The 26,177-nt window shown below is 40.3% G+C and overlaps 1 protein-coding gene across 1 annotated transcript in view; it reads left to right on the plus strand.

Moving 5' to 3' along the window:
• Positions 1 to 26,177, plus strand: part of LOC139739105 (cysteine-rich motor neuron 1 protein-like) — a 112,903-nt gene that overhangs the window by 67,498 nt on the left and 19,228 nt on the right. Inside the window, exon 3 of the mRNA XM_071649726.1 lies at positions 23,527 to 23,775. Coding sequence (XP_071505827.1) covers positions 23,527 to 23,775 — 249 coding nt within the window. The remainder of the gene's footprint in view (positions 1 to 23,526; positions 23,776 to 26,177) is intronic.

Here is a 26,177-nt window from a genome sequence, read left to right on the forward strand (position 1 = left end):
AGTGAACCTGAATCTAGATTCAGGATGTAGTCCGTTCGCAGTAAGACTCATTCCAAAGGTAAAAATGCACTTTTGTCATTTTTAGTCAAATTGTATGTCCGCAAGTTGTTATGATTATATCACAGGATATTACCCAAAGAGAGAGCTTTGAAAAACAGAATACTTGCATCAAACTTTTGAGTGACATAACAAGGGCATGATTTGTAGGCTTTATGAAGCAAGGAATCCTGGAACATTCTACACAAGACTTAGCACATCCATTCTTATCCTACAAGTTCAGAAACCCTCGTTACATAGCAAAATATATGTAATTCCGGAAGAGTATGAGTTATAATTTATGAGGTATAATTTGTTTACCTGGTATTGTAATAAGGCATGATAGACCAAAACCACAATGATTTTTTTTTTCCTGTAGCAATGTGAAGCTAACTAGCATCAAACTGGAGTGGGAGGCCTCTAACGTGAAGAAACTTTATTATGAAACTCTCAAGAAACTATTTACAATTTCTCTGCCAAAGCATTTGTTGCCTCCAATGCCAAGTGTACCACACTCCTAGTTATTGTTGTATCTTCAGCTGTATTGAGTTCACCAGGAGTTTGCACAGCAGTTATCTTCGTCTCTTCTAATCTTCAAATTGGCACCAGACTGGGTTACTTATCGCGTCATCGAAGATGCCGGCACGCAAATCTTATCTCCTCGGTGACTTATGCAGGCATCCAAAAGTCTAGGGCAACAACTATTTTCTTCTTTTTCCTGATATTGCTGGAATGTCTTTATGTTCAAAACAGTTGGGGAGAGCCAGCACTTGCTTTAATGCAGGTGACCTTAAGAAACTGAGAAACTGATGTAAGAGCTGTCTTGATAAATTGTCATGGCCAGGAATTCAAAGACATTAGGCAAACAGTTCATTTGGCAGTAATCTTATACCACTTTATCACACCACCAATGTTATCTGTGGGCTTCCAAGTAAGGTTGTATTTCTAAACAATCAGATAGTGGTACGATATGGATGCGTATTTATTTCATTCACGTTTGTTTGAGTTTGAACAAGTACAATATTGACATTTCATGGAATATTTCCGTGTTTGTTAGAATGACTTAAATCTGACAACAGGGGTGTCACTTGACAGAGACTTAGAGTTAAAAAAAAAAGAGGGGAAAAAGATGAGCTGTGTGCAAACAGGAGTGTACATTCAGTTGGTTATCATGGTGCCCAAAAATTTGCCCTTTAAAGAATTATACAAAGTAGCTTTTTCATTAATGTGGAACAGCTGCTGACAGTGTTTCAAAGATGAAGAAGTTGGCGCATTTGTGTTTCCACTTGGAAATAGTTCACATTGTATTGTCATGTGAAACTATAGTGTCAATGTTATTCAGAAGGTTCTGCTGTACTCAAGATACCAGCGATGGTACTAGGTGATAAACATTTGCACCCACGACAGCATCGATTGTCTTTTTATACCCCCGCCAAACGAAGTTTGAAGGGGGTATATAGGAATCAGCGGACGGTCGGTCGGGCGGTCGGGCAGTCGGGCGGTCGGTCGGGCGGTCGGGCCGTTGCAAATCTTGCGTCGGCAACTACTTCCTCAGTTTTCGACCGATTCCCATAAAACTTGGCACAGATGTGTGCCTTGGGTTGTAGATGTGCAAGACGTATTTTTTGACAGTACCCAAAAGTATGTTGCCATGGTAACGGCATATTATGGGCAAAAATGGGTACAAATCTTGCGTCGCGAACTACTTCCTCAGTTTTCAACCGATTCCCATAAAACTTGGCACAGATGTGTGCCTTGGGTTGTAGATGTGCAAGACGTATTTTTTGACAGTACCCAAAAGTACGTTGCCATGGTAACGGCATATTATGGGCAAAAATGGGTACAAATCTTGCGTCGCGAACTCCTCCCACAGTTTTTGATCAATTTTTATGAAATTAGGTACAGATGTTCATCTGAATATGTTAATGTGCAAGACACATATTTCCGCAGTGGCAAAAAGTGCGTTGCCATGGTAACGGTATGTTATTGGTAAAATATAGGGCAAAATGCTTCATGGCAAAACTGCTTCATCAGTGTTCTTCCAATTCTCATGGAATTCATATTGAATGTTTGTCTTAGGATATAGGTCAGCATGACTTATATCTTGACAGTGACAAAAAGTATGTTGCCATGGTAACAGCTCACATATTATGAGCCAAAATGATGGAAAATTTTGTGTTGGTACAGATGTGTGCCTTTGGTTGTAGATGTGCAAGACGCATTTTTCGACAGTACCCGAAAGTACGTTGCCATGGTAACGGCATATTAATGGCAGAAGATCAAGGAAAGATCTTGCGGATTTAACTACTTCCTCAGTTTTTTGACCAAAGCTTATCAAATGTTGTTTTGACCAAAGCTTATGAAATGTTGTTTGGTGGGGGTATAACCACAGCGACATTTCTAGTTGGTATGGCTTTAGACGGAATAGGTACATGCATTGATTATCTCTTCTGTCCCCTTATTCCGAATGTGCCCTATTTTCTTCCAGTGGTTTCCAATACAGTAGTGTACACTGCCTTTAAGTTCTGCCCTCTCCACTAGATCTCATTTAGACAGTCCTTCTCACCAATCAATGCACCTGCTGCATCATATCTTACCTGTTATCCCATCACAGAATACTTAAGTCCTCCTGGACTGTGTTTGAGAGAAGGAAGCTCTGAGACCAGTACCAAGACCAAGACACAGATCTTAAAGGGATAGTACAGTATTGGTGGAGATGAGAATTGGGCTTTTAACTTTTTGTGAGATACCAAGAAAACACTTATGATATAGTACAGAGCATACCATTTTAAGAGGAATTCAAAGTTTATTTGATGAAAATCGGGTTTGGAATGAATGAAACATCCAAAAACAAAGTAAAACAAAGCGATCGTAATAAAGTATGGGTCCCACACTTTATTAGAATCGCTCTTTTTTGGATATCTCAGCTATTTCAAAACGAATTTTCATCAAATAAACGTTTAATTCCTCATAGAATTACATGCTCTTTCATATTTCATATGAGGTTTCTCATTATTTCACAAAAAAATGTTAGAAACCTGAAATTAGGTCTCAACCAAAACTGTACGATCCCTTTAATACCCCTTTCAGACTGGGCAATCTTTATTAAAGCTGCACCCATTGAAATTTTCTTTTTCTGAAATCTGTCTCCATGATAGGCTCTTGTGAAATACCAATGAAACAGTAGTGTAGTTATTGGCTGAAGATTTCATCCTCGCTCCCTTTATATTCCGTCAGCATTTTATCCAGATAATTCAACATTTAGGAGACTCTAATCTGAAATGCTTTCACCTTTGAAACACAAACAAATGGTTAAGAGCTTACATTGGGCACCCTGATACTGGAGTGTCGCTTTCCCACAAAGGCTCTTGCAATCAAAATTCACTTTTCTTGCACTTCAGCCATTTTCAGCATGTTTTATGGCTGTGTAATACATGAAGTAGGTGTGAAATGGTGTCAGTCTCTGATATAGCTGTAAGAGAATTCCAGCCGAGTTCAACAGGAAACTGATGGGTAAAGTTCGTCTGAAAGGGGCCTTTGTCTGGAAAGGGATCACTAAAGGAAATATAGCTAGATGCTGCTTCTGGGCACGACAAGCTATCACTACATCAGCAAGTTTTGGCATCAGATGAACACGATAGTATCATCTCACTCCAACTAGATAAGGGTAAAAGAAATACAGGAACATTTTTTTTTCCTTTTTCTTTTGAAAGGGTGAAAGAGTATGTCCCTTACTTTGTTACTGATCTTTCAAGATGATTATCACTTCTATTGATTCAGTTCCTCAATAAATCATCTTTTCATATCATATCACAGCCAGTAGGGAGCCAGTTGTGTGCATTCCTGATGCTGAAGATGATACCATGTGCACATCTGTGTTTTGTTTGCGTGAAAAGCAAATTTAATCTATGTACTTCAGAGTTGAAGATGCCCAGATAATGAATATCACATTTGTCTGGAAAGGTGTCTCCAAACATAACCAGCTAAGTGTTTTTAATCATAAAGTAATCTCCAGGCGACCCAACCCTTCATACACAAATCTAGCAGACTTTCAATGTGATAAAACATGTGCATGCGCTGTTCAAAGGTTAGCATACAGACGCCATATTGGCTGAGCACCAAAGTATCTAGGGTCATAACCCGTAACAGAAAATCTCAGAGCCACATGAAAATCAAACATTTAGGTGGGTTGTAATCTCATCAAGAAAATGCTGATGATTCTCATCAACAAGATCATCCCAATCCTTCGCCTGGAGCTATAGAATTAGTAATCGTCAGATGGGAGGTAATGGTGCAATAAAAGCTCGTGTGACATTAACCCTTTACATCATTCGCACAGGTGAATGATCATGCATGCCCTTTAGTGCTAAGTTCATGTAATCTAGCTCACATCAGAGTGCTGCATGCTCTAGCAATTAGAACAGGATTGCTTCTATTAAAGCTTATTTCATTGTTCAGATTATATTTCATGTATGAATGAGTCCTTTGTTTAAAGCACTCTTCCCCTTTCTCTCCTGGGGACATTTACAATAGAAAAAAATACATGCTGGTAGAATGTACATTAATATCTTGTGTTTGAGAATAAATTTTGCATGAGCGGAGTAGTACTCTGCTACTTCCATTACTGGGCAGCGTATAAGGGTTAATCGATGAGTGTTCCTGAAGCAGACATTGGCAATGTATGTTTATCAGCCAGCTATCTGTAGATAAGGACATTACATGCTCTTCACTTTTTTCCCCCTTCTGTGCATTTCATGGTCCATGAGTGGGTTTGAGGTGTGTTTGCAAAAGAGGCATCAAAGCATTCAACCACTGTCCCATACAATGAGCTATTGTGTGAATGTGGGTGGTTTCAGGCTTAAACTTCTGTTGTGTGCATACATGCGCATAAATACCGTGCTTTGTGTGAAGTAACAGCACTTGCATCTACGTTTTGGCGACAGTTTTTCTACTTTCTGATGTATGCATGGTTGGTAATTTCATTTTAACTCATGTGCAGAGATGTTCTATCCATTTGAAATCTACATTATCATCAATGCCAGTCTTCTTCGTGTATCTGTGCATTTCTGTCAGTACCTTTTGAGATAAAACAGGAATTATTAAGCAAGAAGTTACCTTACTTTGGAGATATTTTAAATGTGGAACTTAGCAACCAATTATACCTTGTTCAGAATTCTGCAGTCTGATTTTAGAACAGTGTAATACCACAACTGATGAAGATGACTAGAAACGAATAATATTTATACTCCGCAGGTATTTTTATCAGTTAATAGTCATCACGTAAACAGATGCAAATGGACAGACACATGGATATGTGAGTAAATAAGCAAAATTGTGAAAAGAAAACAACACATTTGGGCATCATTCAAAATGTTGAAAACTCTGAATTATTAATTATGTTTTCTCAACCCCCATTTATGCAACTGACGCACAGATCATGATTGATAATGATAGTTTGTGCAATGCAATTTGATAGACCTCGCTTACTTTGTGAGAGAACAGTCACATTTATCAAAGGGATAGAGTGCTAAAAAAAAAATGATTTATTTTCTACAGATATCACAGTCAAAGACATTTTGAAAATGGGTAATATATTTTTTGTCTACAGCACACACATAGGCCAATTAAGGTTGGTCATCAAATTTATAGCCATGCTTGTATACATGTGTACCTGTCAAAAGAAAAATGTTGGTCATTAATCACAGTGGCTGAAATTTGCTGACTTGTACCTGAAAGCATTTTCTTACATACATTTTAGTATATTACTAGCGTAGCAAAATTCTGTTGTGTGCTGTTAGTATAACTAGCTTGGCAAAATTTCATTGTGTACTTAACCCCTTTTAGTTTGAGTGTCTGCATGCCTCTATAAACTTCAAATGACTCCCAGAGAATTTTTTTTATGAGCCATGAATTAACAGTTTGAATTATGATTACAAAAATATTTGGTCCTCCCCAGGCCGTCAGTCTGTCTGTGCAGTCGACAGTAAATATTGGCGTTGCGATAAGCAGTCCATTTGAGGAGCAATGTCATGTGTAGGCACACAGGCCCACCTCAGACCAGAGATGTATGCCCTCAACTGCCTCCTTTGACCTCTGACCTGAGGAATACTCATTCATAGACTCCAAGGGGGAAAATTGGGGGGGGGGGAGGGTTAGGTGGGCAAAGAAGAAATTGCGCGAGGAGCACATTTTGCTGAACCAACAAGTCTTTGCGCATAGCCATAATCATTGATAGCCTCGTAAAGCACATGAATTGTGGATATAAAGTACCGGAGTTAAACGTGCATTATGTGTGACAATTGTTTACTAATTTGTAATAAATTGCTCTCTTCAGCTAGGGGGATTTCTCTTGTGTTGACTTTGTTTTCTGGCACGTTTGCACAGTCTGTGATGAATGTTTGCTCTGGCAGATCGAAATGCTACGTCTGCCTCACAGGGGCAGTGGCCCCTAGGAGCTGCCAATGAATTTGCACTAGATATAGCGAGTGCTGTGTGGCTTCCAGAGCTAGGCTGGTGTCAGAATGCAAGGTGGTCCAAGCCTCCAACATTTCTTGATCTTTACATACCATCTGTCATGTGGGACTGAACTGAACTGTGTAAGAAATGCACTGGCAGGCAAATTCAAAATGTTCTTAAAAGACCTCATAAATGAGGCACTACTTGAAATATCGGTGACCCCCCCCCCCCCCCCCTCGGTTTCAAATGGTAAAGAAGTTAAGAAGTGTGCATTTTTCAGATTTCAAGTGAGCCAAAGTTATCAAGTATAGAAACAAGGTAATGTGATATTTGTGAGCATTTTAGAATAAAGCATTCAACAGAAAAACATCTATGGAGTTGTGGTATGTATGATGCATGGCCATTGGTGTATATCATGGCATCTTTCTGTTTTAACTGTCATTACTGCAAAGGGGGGGGGGGGGAGATTGAAAGATAGGAAGGATTAGCTGCTAGAGATATAATATTGTGGTATGGAGTGGATGGATGAGCAGGGAAAACTAGCGGTTCCAATCCTTTGCTCAGATGGCCCAAGAATCCATATCGATGATAGATAACCTACCAGATGTGGCATGCCGAATTCATGTTTGGTGACAGATGGCTGCCAGCGTGCCATCATCCAGCAGAGCATCCTCCTGAAAAAACTGATGGAGGGCTGGCCCTCCAGATGATGCCCCTCGCACGTGTTATGACGTGATGCCGTCACCGTGCTTGGATGGTATCGTGGCGCAGCGCCAGGCTATCAACATCGAGTCTAGCTGGCATAAGCCATTAACAGCTATTTAGATACCCGATGAGTTGCAAGAATGTCCACTAGTGATAATACTGATTGACAACAATAACTTCTTGAAGAGGGGGGGGGGGGGGGAGGAGTGGGATGGGGGTAAGGGAAGGAGTGAGATAATACACCAGTGATGGAGCCTTGTCCAAGAGTATTCCTTTATCTCCAGTGGGGGTTTCCTTTATCTGTTTATAAATGTCAGTAGTCACCTCTTCAACAAATCATGAATAGGCTTATCATGGCATTGAGTGACAGGGAATGGCTCAAGAGGTTTGACAAGGCTTGGAGTTCCACTGAAAAACCTTTGAAATAAACTTCTCTTTGTATTCTGCATTGAACGATAAACTGTCGGATTAGGAGGTGTGTTTTTCTGAAAGTGCTTTGTAATATATGCCTGTCTTTATCTGTTGACCAAGTATGAATAGAATTATTCATGCAGCAGTCATTTAGTACTATTCAGTGCCATGTGTAAGAGGGAAGAGGGTATCTCAATTGATTGGTAAAGATTTTTAAGTGGTGAAAATGTACACTTGTAAATTTTGTTTTCCTATAAAGTGTGTTCAATTAGGCTGCCTTTACTTCAAGCATTGTGCATCATTTGAATTTGAGGAAGTCCTAGCCTCAGGGGTTAAGATGGTATATTGCTCCTTAAGTTGCATAATAACGACATGTGTCATATGTCATAGGAGGAAAACAATTTGCAGCTCAATAATAATGAATGGATCAACAGTGCTTTTTTGTATGAATAAACTCAGCCACAACGTCATGAATTTCATAAAGCTGATGAGTTTGAAGTTACATGCACAGTAAACATTACAGCAAGATTGGTTTGCAAAGGATGTCAGTTTTCCTTTGAGATGAAGGTCAGAGGTGTGCTTACCATGATGCTCAGTGTCATTTTCCTACCTAGAAGTGCTTTTTCTACAGTTTATTGGCTAAAATTAGCCTTGAATGAAGTCCTTGAAATATAAAGCAGTTAGGGTATCATCTCACATAATAGCAGCACTGACAATTGACTTCACTGGGCAAAGTGTCATTTATTCTAGCAATGAGCAATGAGAAAACTTTCTGGTGTTTGACAAAGAGTAGGAAAAAAAAAGTGATGATAAAAGGTAGTATTCCTTATTGCTTTTAAAGCCCTCCCCCCCCCCCCCCCCGCCACAATGTCTACTTTCAAGGAACAATGAAGGGCATCCTTCTGTCAAAAGAGTCGTTTGGAGTCTTTAAGGTAAAGGCTCTTTCATTAAATCACATGTAAAGAATGCTGGTCTCAAGAAAGGTAGTATGTATCACTGCATCACACTTATCATACAGAGGAGATCAAGAACTTATATTAATATCTGTTCATTGCAGCTGAAAACACATAAAAAAAGGTATGGCTCACGTGGTTGACAAAACACACAATATAATGCTTGGTCACTGATTGAAGTTAAAAGTACTTAACCTTTAGTTTTGTCTTTACAAATACATGGGAAGATGGCTTCAGCATTCATTGCAAAATCACAGACCCAATTCAACTCTCATCTCCACATGACTTGGCGATTTGATATGAAATATCATAAATACATGATTTATAAGCTATTTTCTTCTTGTCTGTCAGATTCATCACAAAATAGGAATGTTTGCAAATGATTAAATAACTTTGTCCGTGTGCAAAATAACTCAAAAAGTAGCGAATGGATTTTGATGAAACTTACAGGAAAGGTTGAGAATGACACAAGTTACAAATTATTAAATTTTGGTAGTGATCCAAGAATTTTTTGGGGAATTTATGAAGGATTTTTGATATTTTGACAGGTAGGGTCAATAAACTTGGAAGTTCACGCTGCGCATTTTTGAGGTTTTCAAACGCGCACTAACGTGCGTGCTCTAAGTTTCTGCTAGGGGGAGGCGCGCCCCCCACAGCTGAAGGTTTATGACATAACAAAGGCTTCTATATTGGGAAATCGGGCAATTTTTGGGCATGTATACCTATGGGTGGAAATCACTGATCTCTATGGAAAAGCCCAAAGAGTTCCCCAGTGGTGGAGAGGAGAAAAATCTCTTTGGGAAGAGCAAGATCATCGGTGGAAAGTAACTGCTTGGCGGAGGTCTGCGCTCTCAGAGTGCTTTTCTAGTAGGCCATGGAATACAGAACTAAAATTGAATTGAACTTTAGTTTTTATTCTTAGTTGAGTATACATCCAGATGAAATTTCCAGTCATATCAGAGAGAAGCAAATACCTGCAAGAGAATGCATGAATGATACGGGCAGAGATTATGCCTGCAGTCTCTCTGAATATCAATGCAGATTTAAGCAGATATTCTCTGCGCTGCTCATTAAGCCCGAAAGAGCAAAATATTGTGCGTATCCTCTTCGCATGCGCAATTGACCTTTTGAAGTCAAATTGAAAGTGATCCCCCCTCCTGATCCCTTTGTGAAGTGCCGCTATCTTTTGTGTTGTTGATGTTGCTGTGAACTACATGTTTGCCATCTCAGATACAGGCTGCCTCATTAAAGACTGGTAATGAGGCTATCGGGACACAGAGGGAGATGAGAAAATGAGGGGGGAAAATGGGCCAGTGATAGACACGCTTTTGACACTAATCAACAGGGGGGGGGGGGGGGGAGTTAGGGTGCTTAATTAATTTAGAGGCATAACTAACTCCATCCAGCCTGATGCATTGCTCTATGTGCTAGTTTGTATAAGTGCTGTGCTTCGTGCTGGAAAGGGCACTCATTTCATTGGGTTCAGTCATGATCATAGGCAGAATAAGCTATATGCTCCAATATTGCAATATTGTAGGATTTGTTGCTATATTGTGTATTGTATAGATTTGTTGAGCGTCTGATATGGACAGCTTTTACTCCTTGTACACCCTGCCCCCCCCCTAAACCTTAACTTATTGAAGTGGTTGTATCCCCTTTAAACAAATGAACAATCTGAGACATATTTTGACAGTGGGAGAAGTTATATATCAATAGGTACTGATAGCATTCTGATATGATGCATAAATGCTGCCACCAGTGCTCAACACTGTAGTATTGTCCCCACATCTACAGATTCAGGTGAATCTTCGTAACATGTTGCCGTTGTCACAACAAATGGTCTATGAAAAGGACCTGTCTATGTACCTGGTACCCTAAATACCTGTATTCTTTGCAGTCGGCTATAGTGTGTGATGATCTAGGTACATCAACAGGTTTACGTGATATTTTGCGCCCGGGGAAGAAAAGAGACAAGTTATTATGCCACATATCATCAGCAAGACATTATATCAATGAACAGGTTGGACTGTAAAATCATTTATCTGGATTTGCAATCATTGGTAGTTAAGGCACACATCCACTAATAGATGTTACAAGCAGTAGCACAGTATGATTGCAGTCTCCGCCATTTGCACATGTATTTAGTTCTTCTGGGTCCAGACAGTACAGTAAGTCATTAATCAATTAGCGGGTAGATATCACTACTTCATACATACTGTTCCCCCTTTAAATCATGAACCATGGGAGTAGTAAACAACCACTCCATTTGTGTGGAAGTTTGCCTTTGAGGCATATGCTTTGAGAGAGCATACAAGGTTTGTTTTTCTGGTTGAGAAGTATGTTTACTGACAATTAAGAACATTAAACCGTGTATGCAAATTACTCCGGATGTTGAAAGATTGTTGTCCTACACCATACATAAATATCTGCACAAATAAACAAAGACGTTATCATTGATACCCGTCTCGGAGAAGGGCTTTTGTTTGTTTCGCCTGTTGTCTTATGACCTTTGTAAAGGTTGTGCATCTGTGCTCAGCACACCAGAAACATCGCTTCATTTTACAAAAGCCCCCCCCCCCCCCCCCCCCATGTGATAGACTATGTGCCTGTAACCAGTACAACGCATTCTTGCTAAATGTTGGATGTGGGTTTTATCTTTCTCTTGTGTTTGTTTCAGTCTTTTATCATTCATATCCTGGTTGATTCTGATTTTTGTCTGTCTTGTTTACCATTACAGTTTTCTATGAACAAAATAGACCAAATAGAGATAAGAAAAACCAGTGATAAGTGGATTGGGCATGATATCATTAGAAATGCTTGAATATTCATCTTGTCCTCTCAGGTTGTTGTGGGTTGTTGTTTTTTTCCCCAAGTCCCCAAAATCTGTTCATGATCGTAACACAGTAATGTCCTTTAAGATTTTTAAAGAATTGAATAGACCCAAGTCTTCACCAGAAATTCAGAACCAAAAGATATGAGCATTAGAAAGTATAGACAGGATCTCTAAGTTAGACTGGATTTGATAGAGCTGAACTGATTTTTTTTTTTTTAATCAAGTCAAAAAGAGTGTGAATGATAGAAAGAAAAGTATTTGTAGAAAAACAGGATGGGTGTGATTTCCAAGGCTTTGTATAAAGCTGGCAGCCTCATTCTTCAGTAAAACACAGACGACAAACACTTAAACCATATGATACATTGTCAACAACTCACCACTAATACTTGTGCAAAAAGACAACCCCCATAAAAACCGTGCAATGTTAGGATTTCATGTTCACTCCCCTCCCTGCTTTTTAATTGTTTTCATTCTCATTAAGACCCCCTTTTAGTCAGAAAATTCTCATAAGCCAAGCTCTGTCTCTCTATCATAAAGTCATCAGACATTCCGCTACTAATCATTGATTAATCCCAGTGCAAAAACACATAGGCTCCTAGATGGGTTTCGTCTAGCCAGTAACTCTTGTTTTGCTGAACATTTTGCAATGTGATTTAATCATGATGTAGAACCCTTGAGCATTGTGCTAATTTGTGGTCACCCTGCCATGGCCTGTCTTGATTACATGTATTACCATGTGGCAGTGCACTGCATGCAGGCTTTGAATATTTTCATACCCAGATAAATGCTCTATGTGTGGAAACTCAGGTAGAGATTTAAAAACAAGGAGATAATTCTAGATTCTGAACTCTTAGAGAAAAACATCCATTCTGCACCAAACAACAAAAAAGAAGCTGTGATTAAGAACCGCATCAAGATCTACAGTGCAAGCTTTGATGATGCTAGTCACACAAACTGCCACTTTGGTGTACTAGCGATAAACTTGACTGCTCTCATGTAGATGATCTTGATTTTTTTATTTTCCTTTACACAGGTAAATGAATTTGTCTTTTGTAGCCAGCTATATGACATTGTGTTCTAATCTTAAAATAGTATTGAATAATAATGCTAATGGCTCTGCCGAAGGGCAATCAAATTTGTATTTCACTTGCTTCGATGGAGCAAGCAAACGAAAAGGAAAAAATAACCAAGAGAACACAAAATCAGTGGTTTCTTGCCCTGCAGCTAAAGCTCTTCAGTACCGCACAAATGCCAAATTGAATCTTGCTCTCTGTAGTCAGAATTTCTTTGAAAGAGGGATGGTCAACACACTTGGGTCATTACCTTCAGGTTCACTACTTGTGTGCTGAGGACAATATTTTGATGGATTTACAAAAAACAGGGGATGACATCTCTTCAAATGGCCGAGCTCTAAAGCCTCGGGTTGCTGACAGTTGCTCCACGGAAGAGCACGGTGAAGTGTGGAGTTCACGAAATCTTCTCTTTGCTCCACTGCCACTGAAATCCTCTGTGGTTTCAGCTGAAGTGACCTCAGCAGGAATTCCAAATATGCAGTCGTACTCTCATCTTGCAATATTATGCCTGTTTAAAAATGCATAGGAAGAGATGACAGTGATTTAACCAAGTAACCATCATATTCGTTTGCTGTGGGTATTTTTTTTTGTCAGTATTTGCATTTTTTTTTTTTTGTAAGCAGTTCCTTGATTGCTAAGTTCAAGTTCAGGTAGAGTATCCCAGCTTGCATTCCAACTCAGACACATTTTCATCACAATGTCTGTACGTGCATCAGTCACAGCCTGTCAAAATCAGCATTCTTGATGTCAAATTAGATTTGATTATTTCTTCCATATCCTCCTTTCCTCCAGCAATTCTGCATATTTTTTTCTGTTATCTCGCTTTATTCTCAGGTGATGGGTGTGTCAAGTTTAATGCTTCAAATACTTCGTGGAGCAAATGATAGATACATGTAGCACACATCCACTCTGTTCCTCATTAATTGCATCATGAGAAATATGTTTGTCATTGGCATTGCATTGCCTGCAGATCTGCCATTTTCCTTTTTTTTTTTCAATTTGACAGAAGAATCAAGAAAGAGAAGTTTTTGACCCTGAAGAACAGACACCTGTTATTGGTCTTAAGAATTGTCAAAGAATACAGACAGTTGCACAAATCTTATTTTACATGTATGATGTATCAGACCCAATACATGTAGAAATACACACATAGCCATTCTGAGAATGCCTGATCCTGTAATGATTAGGTCAGGTTAGGTTAGGTTAGGTTAGGTTCGATTTGGTTTAATTTGGTGTGGTGTGGTTTGGTTTGGGTTGGGTTGGGTTGGTTTGGTTTGGTTTGGTTTGGTTTGGTTTGGTTTGGTTTGGTTTGGTTTGGTTTGGTTTGGTTTGGTTTGGTTTGGTTTGGTTTGGTTTGGTATGGTATGGTATGGTTTGGTTTGGGTTGGTTTGGTTTGGTTTGGTTTGGCTTGGTTTGGTGTGGTGTGGTGTGGTTTGGTTTGGTTTGGTATGGTATGGTTTGGTTTGGTTTGGTTTGGTTTGGTTTGGTTTGGTTTGGTTTGGTTTGGTTTGGAGAGAGATAACTCCATGCTGTCAATGATTTGCAGTGATAAACAGACGTAATGCACAGCCCTGTGATGATACAGTAAACATTGTATCATGACGGGTGACTTTCAGTGGGTGAGGGTTTATGTAGATACTGTTTAGTTTTGTAGAAGTCTGCTTAGAGCAGAATCAGGGCTGGTTTCTTTGATGGTTGCTGCTGAAACTTTTCACACACACACAAACACAGCACAAGATGAGTGGATGTCCTTGACTTTGCCACCAAGATGTCACTTCCCAGCTTTGGGAGACTTATGTGGCTACATGGGTCCTGTGATGAGTGATGTACCCTTCCCAAAACATGTGGCCGAGGACAAAGTTCTCATGAAGCACTTTCCCCCACTTCTTCTCCCCTAGGCAGAACAGAGAGCATGTCTGGAAAATTTAGGAAACATGATTATGTTCTGTGTGTGGGGCATGTGTGTTTGTGTGTTGTATATATGTACAATGTATGTGCCTTTCGTTAACATGCCACGATGCCATCTCGCTTTTGTCGGCATGTGGTGTTGCTTGTAAGTGTGAAATATGCTCTTGATTGATGAGAACTGTATAATAACGTAAACTTTTGAAGAATGAAAAGTGAGGAAAGAAAATGGGTTTATCGGGATGCCAACAGATTAGTATTCATATGTTGTGGTTCTTTACTCTCAACTATGTACGCATATCATTACTTCAACCAGTAATTATCTTTTACATTTGTAAGTTTTTCATGAATATTACATGTTGGGTTTCCTGTGTGATAAGAACGAAATGAGAATTTTGCATTACAGATATTGTATTACTCCATGTAATAGAAGCAGTCCGTGCAGCTTTTATGACAAGTGATATATAGGCCCTGCTCCCAACTTTATACTATCAATGGCAGTGAGCTTGTAGTATGGAAAGGAAGGAGAGAAAAAAAAATAGTGGATGAATTATGTCGACTTATGGCAGTTTTTGGTGTGACTGAAAGCCATCAAAATGCCTGGAGCCTTCTCCAAGTTTGGGTCGATGTTTGCGTGATCTCAGAACTCTGGGACTCCCTCCTCACCGTTTCCCACCAGCCTCTCACTCCAGACTAAAGGGAAGGGGTCAGACATTTAGGGAGCCTCGGCACATAGTTCACATAGTTTCAGCAGCATCCAGGGAGATCAGCAGGTAGTCATTGGTAGGCTAGCCTGGCTCCCAGGCTTCGAGGTGTGTTTTCTGTCCAATCCTTCATCCTCAGCCAGTCAATAATGCTAGACTAACACCTCTTGGAAATCAACCTCTTTGGCACAGCTGCAGGATAAATTTCATACATGCATAATCAAGGAGAATAGTCTTTACACCAGACAGATTGGTAGTTAGGAATGTCTCACACCAGAATGCTTGTCCAGAAGAAATGAAGCACACTGCCTTGAGATCTGGCTAATGATAAATATTAAAAGCCTGCCAGCGTCTGCTCCTGAAGTGGAGGGAAAGTTCGTGTGAACTCCCTTGACATGCAGCAGCCCCTGAAACATGAATGGTGTCAGGCTCCTTGGAACCTCTCTCCTGGCACCGTCGTTTTTTGTCAGTTCTCCTAGTCATCAGTGTAAAGGACACCCAATTTTTGATTTATTCCAGGAGTTCATGTCCGACTAGTACGTGTCACTGCTGATGCTGAGGTAACTAGACAGGCCGGAATTTCTTGCAACCTGTTCTGACGACGAGATTAGGCAGGAGACAGCGTGGGGATGGTTTGGAACCAGGGCTGCTGCTACAAGAAATATCGCCACTCTTCCCATTGGTTGTCAGTTGTCCATCAGCATAGTCCCTGGACTCCAGAGTGACATAAGCCAGATGCGAGTTACTGGAGTAGCTCTTTCACCTCCTCAACAACAGCCAAATCTTATTTTGGGGGACATTACAGCCCTTCAAAGCAAATGTCCAAACAATCTTCTCTATGCAGACTCACATACTTACACACACATACAAGGCTGTCTTACGATTTGTGGTTCTGCAACACAGGAAAACATATGAAATCTCATGAATGTCTGTTAGGTCACCATCCTTACCTCATTGTCAAAGATGAAAATGTTGTATATGAAAAATTTAATTTGTGCACTGCTGTGATCAGTCACATATCCATGAAGCTCACCTATTGTCATTCTTAGACTGGAGAGATGCATTACTCATCACAAAGATTTTGTGATTGTAGGGATGAGCTGCACAAAACAGAGGGGGATGATAAGATTCAGAGGTCTCTAGCAGGTCGGGCAAGATGGAGGCTGGTGTCTAAAGAAAATCACCCCTATTTACTAATCCATTGGTTTGAGATTAATACAATGTCACACCCTCCCAAGCATCATGCTTAATCTGTCTAGCCACCCCACCCCTTCTTCAAATCCAGCAACTCCCTTCTAGAGTTTTGTGATATTTCCTTTCTCTTCAATATTTGCTGATGGCTCGGACATCTTTCTGTGCCTTAACTCTGAATTTCTTTTCTTACGTTGTTCTGATTCCGACCCTCTTCTCATTCTGGTGATTTTTGGGTTTTTTTCTCAGAAAATGTCCTCATTCCCCTTCTCGCCATGAACTCCATGCACTCAATGTGAAAGCATCACAGACTTTCCAAATACGAACAGGTTGTGATCTACACTGTGCAACCTTCAGTAGAGACTCAATGTTTGACCAGAGCAGTGCTACTTGTGTGTTGTATATACTCCTGAAGTCAATTCTAGACAATTTTCCTAGTTTGAAAAACAAAAAACAAAAAGAAAATCTGAGCTTATGCACTTTGTATGGTCTTAATGCTACTTGCATCATTGACATTGACCTACTGTGAAAAAGTGAAGCAACTGAAAAAAAAAAAATGTGTATATGTTTATAGCTGAATGCTTTAAAAATGTGAATATCCTGTGAGGGGCTAAGTTGACCATACTCCATGTTCTCATAGATGGTAGTACCAGAATAAACTGGTTAATGAATGCTTAATTAGCATGGTGCTATTTGGTTATAGATGTCTTCCTTAAAAGGACAGCATAACTTTCTCACAACTTTGTTTCCTTCGGTGTCTTTTAATCCAATGAATATCAATATAAAGCTCAATCAGCAGAGTTGAAAAAATTATTAAAAGTGATCCACTGCAATGTTAAACAGTGCCATGGGGCCAGCTAATCCATCCTGTGGAAAAATTTTGTCTTTGAAACATGATAATGTTGAGGAAGGGCATGTCCTAACCTCAGATGAGAGAGTGTTTTTGCTGTCTCAGATGTGCACTGTGATAGCACTGAATTGTTTTCAGTTAGCCATTTTTGAGCGAGAGATCATAGTTTGTTTTTCAAAACATTTGACTCCACATGAAAGTATGCCGACATGCCACGGTGTAGAACCAGAATCTTCAAATACGTGTCTAGGGCATTCCTTTTCTACATGGTGGAAGCAGAGGGTTTTGGAATTTGGCATTTTTTTTTTTTTTCATTGAAAACTTCATGCCCAAAAATAGCAGTGCATGGATCACCTGTTATCTTCCTGTCATAGAATATTATATCTGTATACTACATTTAGCAAAATGCATTTAATGATTATTTTGTTCTAAATCTGTGATTTTGGTTAAATAGAAGGAAAAAAAGACTAAAACTACCTTTGAAATAATGGTTGACCTTCTGAATATTCAATGGTTGAACTCTTGTACATCTTGAGCAAACTCCTGTTCATCTCGATGCGCAAAACTGATAACATCAAAAGGAGGTGAAAAGATTGGACAGGTTTACATAAGGATGTTGCCAGGTCTGTCATTATGTGCAATGGTGTTTGCATTCCTCTTCACACGGTCATATCCGAAAAATTCCAAGTATGCCGACCAATAATGGATCCTTTCACAGATCAATGTAAATTTCATTCTTGACTGGTGGGGTGGAGCTTTGTGACTCATCCGATTATTCCAGATGCCGATATCAATATTCTCTCACAATTACTGCATCAAAATTCCAACCTTGTCTTCTTTGCTGAAATGAATGAAAAAAAAAAATGGCCTGATTAAAATTTGTATTTCATGCCCAAGTAGCAGTTGACATATATACTTAGGAGGGTGGTGACTGCAGTAGACTTTGCCGAGATTTAATGCTTCTATGCATTTTAGTCATGCACAAAACTGACAAGTGGAAAATAAAATTAAAAAGATGAAGTTCTGATCACAGAGATGTAATAAGGGGAGTTTTACAAGAACAGCTTGCTGACCTGGTAAAAGTTAATGATGCATTGGCCCTGTATCGTATTTGAGTATCATGGATCGATGGTTTCAAAAAAAGAAGAAGTAATAATCCATAGCCATCAAGGGTCAGTGTACATTGCTAATTTTGAAGATGCACTTGTGTCCGCCTAGTAGAGCAAATTTGCCTTTTTTTTTTAGGTCAAGTAAAACAAGTTTTTGGCATGATTTACCCTGTCTCTATCTTTCATTTAACTAATTGTTTGAGAGATTTGTCCTTGTATTTTTTTCAATGGTATTGCAGAATACTTGGACAAGCACAAGGGCATTCATGTTTGCCAGAGGAGCTACAATACTGTTGCCATGGACACTTTTATACCATTACCTGGTACTCTGTGAAACTGTGCCTTTAGATATACTGTGTATCATCACTTGTCAATACAAGTGTTCACTAAATTCCTTAAACTTGTTGAAGGCAGCATTACACTTTCTTGAAGCTATCAGATTTAATATCATTCCTGGTTATGAGCACACAACAGTAGCAAACTACAGTCTACACCATAGAATAAAGTCCTGTTTTTCAGGTAGCTTTTAGCATGTGTGACGAAGAAAAAGCCCATCTCGGGTTGTATTGCTGTGGAGGTCTGACCCATCTCCCCTCTCCCTGTAGCGTGTCCACCAATTCAACCCTGATCACAATACTATTTCCCCTCCCCAGTGTCCAGTCATGGCATTGACCTTCAAATGACCTCCTCCATAGCTTCTGGTGGTCACTCGGCCTGGGAGAGGGGATCAGGTTGCAAGGGAACCGATCAATATCAATTTTTGCGGCAATTTCAGACAGGAATTCCATGGCTGCATCCTAAGATGATGATCCCCTGGTGGAAAGATAGGCTGTGAGGGGATTGGAGTTATGGATTTGTATTCTAATCACCATGCTTTGCCTTTGGGGTTAATATACCATTAAAATCTGAGGGGCAAAATTCCTCAACTGGTCAATGGAGTTTCTCTTGCTTTTCTGTTGCAAGTAATATTGTCTTGTTTTTATGTGATATAAAAAGAAGTTAAATCATGCCCTCTGATATCTTGTGTCGGTCATGATCATTTTGTGTGTGTGAGCAAATATGAAAATGTATGAGCTTATTACTGTAATATAGTTCAGAGTTTGTATTCTAATATAGGCCTATAACATTATGCTGTATACATAATGTGTGTATAAGAATATATTATATTTCTATAATGATCTTTAAAAGGAGTGGTGTGCAACCATACTTTTCTTTTACATTCCGTGATGCTGAGTGCATCTACTACATCTCCCAGAAATGAAAATGCAACAAATGCTTACGCTTGACACACATCAGCCTTAAAATGTTTCCATCATTTAAAAAATAAAAATAGAAAAGGTACTGTCATAAGACGACAGTTTTGCCCATTGTTGAATGCTCGGTGAGACAGTCACTTTATTTTAATAAAAGTTTTTGAATTTGTGAGGGTTCCTGCAAAGGTGTAGATTTTGATATGTACGCGTGCACTCAAGTGTGCAAGTCATTTTGTCCAGCACATCGTGTGTGTATTTTTTTATCCTCATACAAACTGTTTGCCTTTCTCAAGAGCAGTGATAATTTTGCCATAAATCTGTACCAATGTACTGCCAGGACCTGCCATTTTCCTCAAGGTGAGATAGTTGGGCTCATAAAACCCAGAGAGTGTTTTTCTTGGCAGACTAAATAGGATGGGCAAACATTGTTTCAATGGGCGACCAAACGGCCATCATTGTGGTGCTCCAAATTGTGTTTGTTGTCTGACAATCTTCGCAGAGTCTTGTCAATATTGGCCCTCCCAGCATCCCAGAGAAAACCTTTGTCATACCTGTGAAGTCGTGGATGGGAATATTGGAGAAGCGGGAATATCAGAAATAATGATGATGATGATAATAAAAGGTGGAGTGCATAGAAGAATCTCTTTGGATGGCTATTTCATACTTCCCATTGCTATGACACTCCAGAGTTTTGCTGACGAGTGCTGAAAAGGTTAGGAATATTAAGTGAAGTGTGTGAGAGGGACAAATTTAGTAGAAGAGAACATTGTGAAACACTGGATGTATGGTAGGCTATATCAATTGTAAGTGCCATATCAGTACCTCTTACTCATACAGGTGAACGTAGTCAGTAGTTACATCAAGTGAGCATGTGGTTATCGATAGCCAGTAGTGATCCCAGCCCGTAGCGGCAAACCCCACATTACAGGGATGTGAGGATGTAGAGCTTCCAAAAAGAGTTGCTTTTTGTAAAGACCCCCTGGAGCCTCATCTCAACCAAAACTATACCACCCCTTCAAGCCTTCATTAGGCATTGATGACGTGTAGGCAAAAAGCTCCACAAACATCATCCATGCTAACTTGACATAGGCAGTCACATTGATCACACAAAGTGATTTGCCTGCAGCCATCTCCAGATATTGCAATTTTGCAATATTGCGAGTTTGAGGTAGCGAAAGGATTGATACGGATGCCTTGCTGAAGGGAAAATGAGGGTTTCTTCAAGAGGAGGGGAGGGGGGTTGTGTTTTGTCATTTTTTTTTTAACCAAAAAATAACAACGTATGGGAGTGGGAACAATAAAGTATGCAAGTATTTATGCCATATGAATATTCCCACCCATGATTGATCATGAAGATCGTTAAAAAGGATACAAGAAAAAACAAAATCTTTCACAAAGAAGACAAGTGTGGTATGGTTATAAGAATAAGTAAAGCGATAACAACATAAAAGGATGAAAACCAGAGCGGAATACATCCACCTGATCCCCGAAGCCAAGAGTCCCCCCCCCCCCCCCCCACCATCTCCATCTCCTCCTCTTTGCCTCATGATGAGGCACATCTCTCCAAGAGACGGCTTGAGTGGATGATGATCCACCCTCCTATCACCGCATTATCTCGGCAACAAGAGTGCCGGGATGAGATGACACTGATGCGGTGGGTGAGTCCGGTCCTCGGTGATGGATGAGCCTTTGTTGACGTATTACAGCAGCGCGTACTCCTCAGGAACCAATTAGCCGCCTGCATCCAGACTAGGGGGACGCAGCCAGTGCCCCAATGCTGTATATAGATCACAGACCTCTTGTCTTATGCAAGATGGGCACCACACATCCTTCTTTATAATAACTTTGCTCCACTAACCCCCCCCCCAATTCGTCTGTCTGTCTGTCTGTCTGTCTGTCTGTCTGTCTGTTTGTCTTACAGTCTCTACTTTTGGGGGCAGTTTGGTATACCTTTATCTTACAATCTCTACCTTTTTTTGGGGGGGGGGGCAGTTTGTTATATCTTTGATAAGAATCGTTGCATTTGATTAATGTGCAAATTCAGATGCATTTTCAGAGATAGAGGGTAATCTATGTGAGTGTCTTCCATCTCTACTGTGCCTAAGCTAGCCTTACAAAGCATCAGCTGGAAACTTGGGGGAGGGGGGTAATAACAGTCTAGGAAGCAGACTATATGGCCTGTATCCACCACAGGCCGAGCAAGAGGCAAGCAGCATCAGAACCATGCCCTTTTATCTTCTCGAGAAAGCATACATTATACAGTCAACGTAGCCCAAGTCAAATCTATTTGGACTGAAGAAATAGCTTCAACTTAGAGAAAATTTGACTTATGAGGGAATAAAATCAATAGAATACTAGTATAAAGAGAAAAGGACTTGAAAAGTCGATTATTCGACTTATGCGAGGTCGACTTAAGCAAGGTTGACTGTACTTATATGTAGCTATTTGCAAATATGTGCTTGTAGATATGGGAATACATGCATTATTTCACATGGAGGCATAGCACATAAGGATGAAACATAACTTTACAGAGATGGGGCTATTTATAAGTATTATTGGTCCATCTTGCTTGGATAATCTGATGCTATTCCCAATGTCTCTATGGGAATGTGGAGGGTTGTTTGTCTGTTGTTATTGGGATTCCCTGCTGAGCGTTAGATGTGAGGTCAGAGAGACTGGATACCCGCTGCCGTTCTTCCCTCTGAACTCAGGGAAGGTCAAGTTCTATTGATAGCTGACATCTCAGTATAATAGAGAGCAGAGAAAAAAGAACGAGGGATGGAAAGACAGAATGAGGGAGAAGGGGGTGAAGGAGAGAGAGAAGAGGGTGAAGGAGAGAGAGAAGAGGAGAAGAGAAGTGATGCAGGAGAGGATGCAAGCAATCAGGGGAGATGCCATCAACGGCAGCATCCCTGGTGGTGTGACTTCTTCGGTTCAAGTTCAGGGGTAGAGTTTCCCCCCTTTGTTCATCTGAGATGTGCACAAACAACAACAACAGTGTAGTCAGGTAGAGAGAGATGAAACACACACACACACACACACACACACACACACACACACACACACACACACACACACAGAAACATACCCAGATGCACAGTCTGAAGTTAAATCATGATACTGTAGAAGTGGATATGTTCGTGCGAGTAATTTTCTTGCACTGGGCGGGGGAATATTAATTTTGTGTGTTTTTAAATTCCATGGAATCACGACTTGAATAGTGGTGAAAATTTCCACACTGTATGAATTTTCACTTTTACAGTGTATGAAGTTAAGCAAAGAATCACGTAAACAAAGTCTCAGTAGATGCTATCTGTATGTTGTTATGGAACTCCTCGTGGAGAGAAAAAGAAAGAGAGGGAGACAGACAGTAAGAGAGAGAAATAATTGCTAGTGATTGATGCTAATGATGATTTCATATGCTAGGTTGATGTCTTTTTAGTTGGCTCAGTGGTCAAGATATCTCATTAGAGAACTTGATCTGTGATGCGCAGATTGAGAGAGAAAATGCAATGCCATGCATAAGACTTGTTGCTTGATACAGCATGCTGTCCGATGAGGTCTTGCATAAATGACAATTATCAGGTCAAATTGACCGAGAAAATGTCATGGCTTCTGTAAATACCGATTGGTAAATTTTGTGTCATTCTCGAAATAGACATGTCCGTGTTTGCCCTCTGAGATCTGAAGTATTACCTTTTTTTTTTAATGAAAGGTGTGTCATGTTTTGCAACTCTGATATCACATCTGTACAGTTATGTAGTGAGTACTTTTCTCAATAGGCTGGCATTGTTGTCTCTGCACTATCTAAACCTGCTGAGTTCCTTCGTTGGGATACCCAGATCAGCTTTTCAGATAGCAAGGATTGCATGGGGTAAATCAATGTCAGATGACAGCAAGCGATACACTATGTTTGTTCATCTATGATACACTTAATATTGCCATTAATCATCACAGCGTCCTCCATTTTCCTCCTCAATTATCTCTTATACCGTGAGCCAAAGTGATAGCATGCCCAACATCCCTTCCTTGTTAACCCCACACAGAGCCAACGCCGGCGGACTGCTCCCAGGCGCGGTGCGACATCGTCTTCGACATCCAGTGCCCGTCGGACAGCCTGAAGATCCAGGCGCGGCGAGTGGCTGGCGAGTGCTGTCCCCAGCCCCCAGAGTGCCAGTGCAACATGGCCGTGTGCCACAGCATCCCCTGCCCCGAGGGCTACGAGTACCACCAGCTCCGGGCAGGCAACGGACAGCCAGGATCCTGCTGTGACACATTTGAGTGCAGGCCAAACTGTGAGTCTAGTCTCGAGTCAAGACGTTCTTCATTTTATTGTTGGAAATCTCTCTTGCAAACCTTCTGTAAGTTAGCAAATACAATGTATAGTGGGCAGTTGACACACACACACACACACACACACACACACACACACATGGTCAAATTATGTATCAAATTTCAAACAACTCTTGTCCTCATTTTGATATCCTCTTAAGTCACTGATTTATCATTATGAAAGGTAATATGGATGACTGATAACGTGTCACATTTTTCATACTTTATAGTAAACAAAATAAGTTACAAAGAAATTAATGAAGCAGAGTAGTCCACCGACATGCATCTCGATATATTGAACTCTTCCAAATCGTCCTAACAAGTGACGCACAAGTCCCACCCAAGTCCCGTCGATCCCCCATCACTCGTCTCGTTACTCAGGTTCATTATTCGCCGGAGAGAGAGAGCCTCAATCCCCTTCCAACCGATCTCCTGAAATCACCCTCTGCTGTCGTTCCTCCACCGCTCCCTCCCTCCCTCCCGCCCCAAAGGATGCACTTTCCTCCCTCCCTCCCTCCCGTCTCCGGTCTCTCTACATCATTATTCCTCCTCCAGGGTTTTTGTGTCCATCCCTGTCCCCGCGACGTGTCTTTTATCATCATAATCTGTTTTCCAGGCACATCCAGTGCATCAACTTCTCTTTTTGTATTTATTTCATCAATTTTCCCCCTTCCCCTCTTTGTCTTGTTGGCTACTTTCCAACAAACTCCATCATGTTCCTGCTAACTGCACTTGTCTTGCATCAGTGTTCTATCTCTCCCTGTACAGTGTTTTTCTATTCTCGTCACGGTCCCTTATCCTCAAATGTATGACTTTGTGTACCGAAAATTTGTTACTTGATCATATAGAAAGGCAAACACATTTGTGACACATTAGCTTTGTCTGCAAAATTTGTCCTACTCTCTTTTACTTATTTGTCTAAAGTGCATTTTTTTTTGGGGGGGGGGGTGTCTGCAAAGATCATAACAGGGATAAAAAAAAGAACAGAAAGCAACTTGCAGACAAGTTATTCCTTCTTTTAACTTAACAAGTTAGCAAGCCTTAGGGATATCCTATCATATCATGTCATAGAGTGCATTGTGAAATGATATCTCTGCAATTTTCAGGTTTGTTTCATTTCTTGTGTTTTGTTTCATCCTAGATACAGACTTTATATTTGCAGGCACACCAGGGAATTCAGTTCATTTTCCACAAATGCAGCAGCATTTTCATGCTTGTTCTTCGTGGCAGATGGAGGGGATAGTTGGGATTCTTATGTATCATGATATCTATTTCTGTCAGACCACCCTTGTACAGTCAAATAGTAAGGTGGTATCAGTTCTGCCTTCCTGTATTAGCCAATTTGCAAACTGCAGTAGGTTTTGAACAAAAACCACCTAATGACTGCAATCCATCTACTGCAACTATATCCCCCCATCCATTGTGGGTTGAGATTTGCCAATTCAGTGCTGCTGAACAACTGCCAAAATACATGCCCCACATTGTCACAGTCAATTGAGAATCATCCTAACATGTTTTATTCAGTCTGTGCTTCAACTAAAATTATTTATAGAAAGAGAACAATTTTATCATAAGAAAAGAAATGAACCCCTGAGGATATTTTTTTTTTGCACACATTTTAAACTTATAAAATGTACTTCTGAAGTCGCCCAAGAACAATACATATCAAGTCTGAGCATAAAACTACCTGTACTGAATTTGACTGTCTTCTTTTTTTACACTATGAACAAACAATGTAATTGAAACATAATGATGAGTTTCATTATTCAAGACTGATGCAACAAGTTGGATTTCAAAAACTAAACTACCATACCATTGGCCAAATGAAAACTATTGATATTAATGAATGCTACCACCAACACTGGAACCATTGAATCTCTCCTGTAATGATTTGTGACGAGGGAAATATGGGAGAAGGTTATTCCGACAGATTTCATGGCGGGTTTAATTCAGTTGACTCCTCAGTCACTCGTGTTCGGGTTACTGCCCTCGCGATCGACGGACGATGTCACGTGGCAGGGGCAGCCCTGGAAATTACACATTGCTATTTTCGCCTGCCGTTGAGCCATTGATTGATTGAACCTGGGCAAATAGTCATGTTGCTCGCCCATCACCTTGGCTCTCTCCCAGTATTTGCACGCTTGGCACCCAAAATGAAGAGTTTCTGGCGGCAGGATCAATCAGAAAGGGTGTACTCCTATTTGAACATGCTTGCCTTTTAAAGGAGCCAGTCATGCAAATTCTGGTGACAAAAGGAACGTGCATTTTCTACATTATTTGCTCTCATAGCAACCAGATATAATGTGGTGCCATTCAGCAATGTGGAGGCATGTCCAAAATCAGGAGTGAGGGAACTTGAAACCAG

Source organism: Diadema antillarum, unplaced genomic scaffold, assembly GCF_040938485.1.
Source record: "Diadema antillarum isolate AM-2024a unplaced genomic scaffold, OU_Dant_1.0 scf00000029, whole genome shotgun sequence".
Classification (NCBI taxonomy): domain Eukaryota; kingdom Metazoa; phylum Echinodermata; class Echinoidea; order Diadematoida; family Diadematidae; genus Diadema; species Diadema antillarum.